Genomic DNA, 3,473 nt, shown 5'->3' on the forward strand with positions numbered 1-3,473 from the left:
TTAGTCCCTAAGATGACAGGCTCTGGCCCTTCTGGCCCCTCGGACCCATCTTCCCTCCCCTCTGCTCTCACCTGCCGGCCCTGGTCCCGGAAGAACTCCCCTGCATTCTCGATGACTTGCTCATCAGTGAGCTGTCCAAAGGGCTGGGCCCTGCAGAGCATCAGCACCTCCCATAAGGTGACCCCAAAGGCCCACACGTCACTGGCAGTTGTGAACTTCCCCTGGTGTGTGGTAAGGCAACAGAGGCAGAGAAAGCCATCAGATGACAGAGACCCTCCTCCTCTCCCCACTGGGACCCTGTCCAGTCAGCATCACCACCCCCCTCCCTCCCTCCCCGCCGACACTCCACCCTCCTTAGCTGGCCCTCTTTCCCACAAAGCCCACTCCTCTCCTCTGGCTCTGCCTTCCTTCTGCTGCTCTAGTCCTCGCCTCACCTCTTCCCATTTCTATCCATCTTTCTTTCCATTTTCTGGTCCTGATTCCCAATCTGTCTCTAGCTTCTTTATCTTCCTTTCTCTCTGCTACCCTGACTCCATCACTCATACTCGATCTTGGCTCCTGAACTGCTCCCCATCACACCATAACTCCCTCTTCCTCAAGTCCCTTGAGACCTTGTAGAACATTAGCCCAAACTTTCACTTTAGTGATGAGGAAGACTGCAGTCCAGGGAAGGCAGGTGACTGAATGAGATCCCAGGGCTCCGAGTGGCAGTCAGTGCTGCCCCAGCCTCCCCTCCCTGCCCACCTCTGTAAGGGCCTCTCACCATAAGGATGCACTCCCAGGCCATCCACCGGATGGGCAGCACCGCCCGGCCCTGCACGCGGTAATAGTCCCCAGCGTAGAGGTTCCGGCTCATGCCAAAGTCGGCGATTTTGATGGTGAAATTTTCCCCAACCAGGCAGTTCCTCGTGGCCAAGTCCCGATGCACAAAGTTGAGTGTGGCCAGATAGCGCATGCCCGAGGCGATCTGGGCCGCCACGTGCAGCAGCATCGGGTAGCTGGGTACGGGAGCCGACAACAGAGGGTCATGGGGCAGCCCTAGACCCGTGCCCACCTCACAGATTGCTGGGAGATGAAGGAGAGCCCGCTTCCCAGGACTGGGTTCTCCCTCCTCCTGGGGCAGAGATGGAAAGTCCAGGTGGAGGCCCACTCAACCTTTCTCTACGCTCATCTGACCCCAAAGAGATACCATGTTTATTATGCTCCCGTCTGCACTCAGGGGCAGAGAGAGAGTGAGGGAGAGAGAGCACAGGGCAGTTCCTGACCTGCACCACCCTCACTGTCGTCATCTCCGGCCTTCCTGCCCCTCGAGTTCCAGATGAACACGGCCACGTGTGTCTCATCCCAGGCCCCCTCCTGGAACCTTGCCTGTCTGCCCACCCCGTGCTTCCCCTTTCCCTCTAAGCTGGGGCGAGGGGAGCAGGTGAGACCCCTTGTGTGTGTACCTGATGGTGGGCCCCTGGGCCGCCTCCCCATCCCCGGGCCCCTCCGTCGCCTTGTCCTCTAGCTGGTGGGCACTGAGGAACTGGTTGAGGTCGCCGTTCTCCATGTAATCGGTTATCATGCAGAGCGGGTCGTCCTGCACACACACACCCAGCAGCCGGATGATGTTTGGGTCCTTCAGCCTCGACATGATCTTCACCTCCTTCAGGAAGTCATTCCTGGAGAAGCAGGGAGAAGGTGGCAGGTCACCGAGGGGCTGCCCTGCAGTTTCTAATCTAGCACCCCTGCACCCCTGCTCACTAGCCCCTAGCCACTCTCCCCACTCTTCCACGTTTCTCTCAATCACTTCTCACTCTTCACCTTCCAGACGCCATCCCTGGTCCTCACCTGGCATTCTTGGTGGCATCTGGCCGTAGGATCTTGACCGCTACCAACAAAGGGTGTCCCTTGCGCACACTGAGGGGGAAGTCAAGACTGACTAGATCCTGAGGGCTCTCTACCTCACACAGGTGCACCTAGAGGAAGAAGGCGATTTGCTAGGAGCCTCGAGCTTCACCAAGGTGACAGGGCCAACTGGAACAACACAGCCACGGAGGACAGGCTGCTGGCCAAGGGGAGGCCTGGCTGTGGCGTGCAGCCCCACTACGGACGGCTGGAAAGGAATCCTACTTACCTCCCCAAACTGGCCCTCGCCAAGCTTCTCCTTGAAGCGGAGCCTTGACCGAGGGAAATCCACTCTGGGGGGCCCATCCCCAGCCGCCCCTGGGGGCAGCGCGGGCACAGCATAGGTGTTGCCCCCGGTGACGCCCTGCAGGGTGACAATGTCAGCCTCGGCATAATGGGGGACGCTGTTCTGGGGAGGTGGGGGCAGAAGCGGGGCACCTGGCTTCTCAGGCTCCATATAGTCCCCACTGCAGGCTGGAGGGGTGAGGGAAAGAAGACAGAAAGAGGCATCAAGAACAGCCCCTGAGAGCCAAGGTTCTCCACATCCCCCGCCGCCCAGAGGCCCCATCCCCTGCCTCTCAGGTGGGCGAGAGATGGGGCCTACCCTCCACCTCCTGGTATTCCACCCAGCAGCCTCAAAACAGAGGAGGCGCTGGCACGGGATAAGAGCTGCTAGAGAGCTTTCAAGGCAGTGGAAATGGATAAGCAAAGAAGGTCATGAACTCATGTTCTCTAGGGATCCTAGCACAGTCCAGGACCATGAAAAAGTCTTGGCTGAAAGTGGAATTCCTCTACCCACCACTAGAAGGATGGTCCCAGCCATCTGGTGACTCTCCAGTTTCCAAACCCTTGTCCCACTCACCACCGGCCACTGCCATTCACGTTGCTGGGCTACCCCCTGCTTTCATCCTTTCATCCTCTCTGCCATGGTTACCCAAACCCTCCCTGGCCCAACACACCAAGCTCAGAGACAAGGAGAGACAGGGGCACATGGAGGGAGAAAACAGTGCCTCCCAGCCCGCACAACATGGAATCTACAGACAGGAGAGGAAGCAGAGCTGTCCCCGCTTAGCCCTGGGGAAGGGGCGACAAGAAGGCAACACAGGGGAGAGGAGGAGCAGACGGAAGGGCGGGGGCGGGAGCAGAGAGAGGACACATTGGGGAGAGGGCCTCCTTGCGGCTCTAGAGAGGGGAGAGTGAAGGGGGGCTTACAGAGAGCCTGGAGCCACCGCAGCATCCTCCTCTCTGGCTCTGGGAGCTCAAGAGATGGGCGCGACAGGAGGAGGGGAACCAAGCTGAGAACCAGGGAGCTTTCTACTCCTCAGCTCAAGGGAACGGCCTTAAAAAGGACCAAGCAGCAGCAGAAGAGCACTATGGGCATAAAAGCTTCTTCCTTGGGAGCTCAGGAGAGCAGAAGAGGCCACAGTCGGGAGAGGAGGGAGAGCAAGGTCTGAGGACTTTCCCTGCCCCAGTAGAGGTACCAGGAGCCTGGCAGAGCCTAGGGGTGGAGGGGCTTACCCTGGGTGTTGGTGGGTTTGGCCCAGGCGGGTGTGGGGGGGCCCGGGCCTCGAGGGGGGCGGGCGTAA

General features: G+C 59.5%; 1 protein-coding gene across 1 annotated transcript in view; it reads right to left on the reverse strand.

The window, feature by feature from the left end:
* The window catches only part of LOC105001134 (epithelial discoidin domain-containing receptor 1-like), a gene marked incomplete at its 5' end in the record, with an annotated part of 14,742 nt that overhangs the window by 7,600 nt on the left and 3,669 nt on the right, over positions 1-3,473 (reverse strand). Inside the window, 6 exons of the mRNA XM_010857298.1 lie at positions 72-221; positions 764-998; positions 1,446-1,661; positions 1,831-1,958; positions 2,117-2,361; positions 3,406-3,473. Coding sequence (XP_010855600.1) covers positions 72-221; positions 764-998; positions 1,446-1,661; positions 1,831-1,958; positions 2,117-2,361; positions 3,406-3,473 — 1,042 coding nt within the window. The remainder of the gene's footprint in view (positions 1-71; positions 222-763; positions 999-1,445; positions 1,662-1,830; positions 1,959-2,116; positions 2,362-3,405) is intronic.

The sequence above is a fragment of the Bison bison genome, unplaced genomic scaffold (genome assembly GCF_000754665.1).
Source record: "Bison bison bison isolate TAMUID 2011002044 unplaced genomic scaffold, Bison_UMD1.0 scf7180017854783, whole genome shotgun sequence".
Lineage (NCBI taxonomy): Eukaryota > Metazoa > Chordata > Mammalia > Artiodactyla > Bovidae > Bison > Bison bison.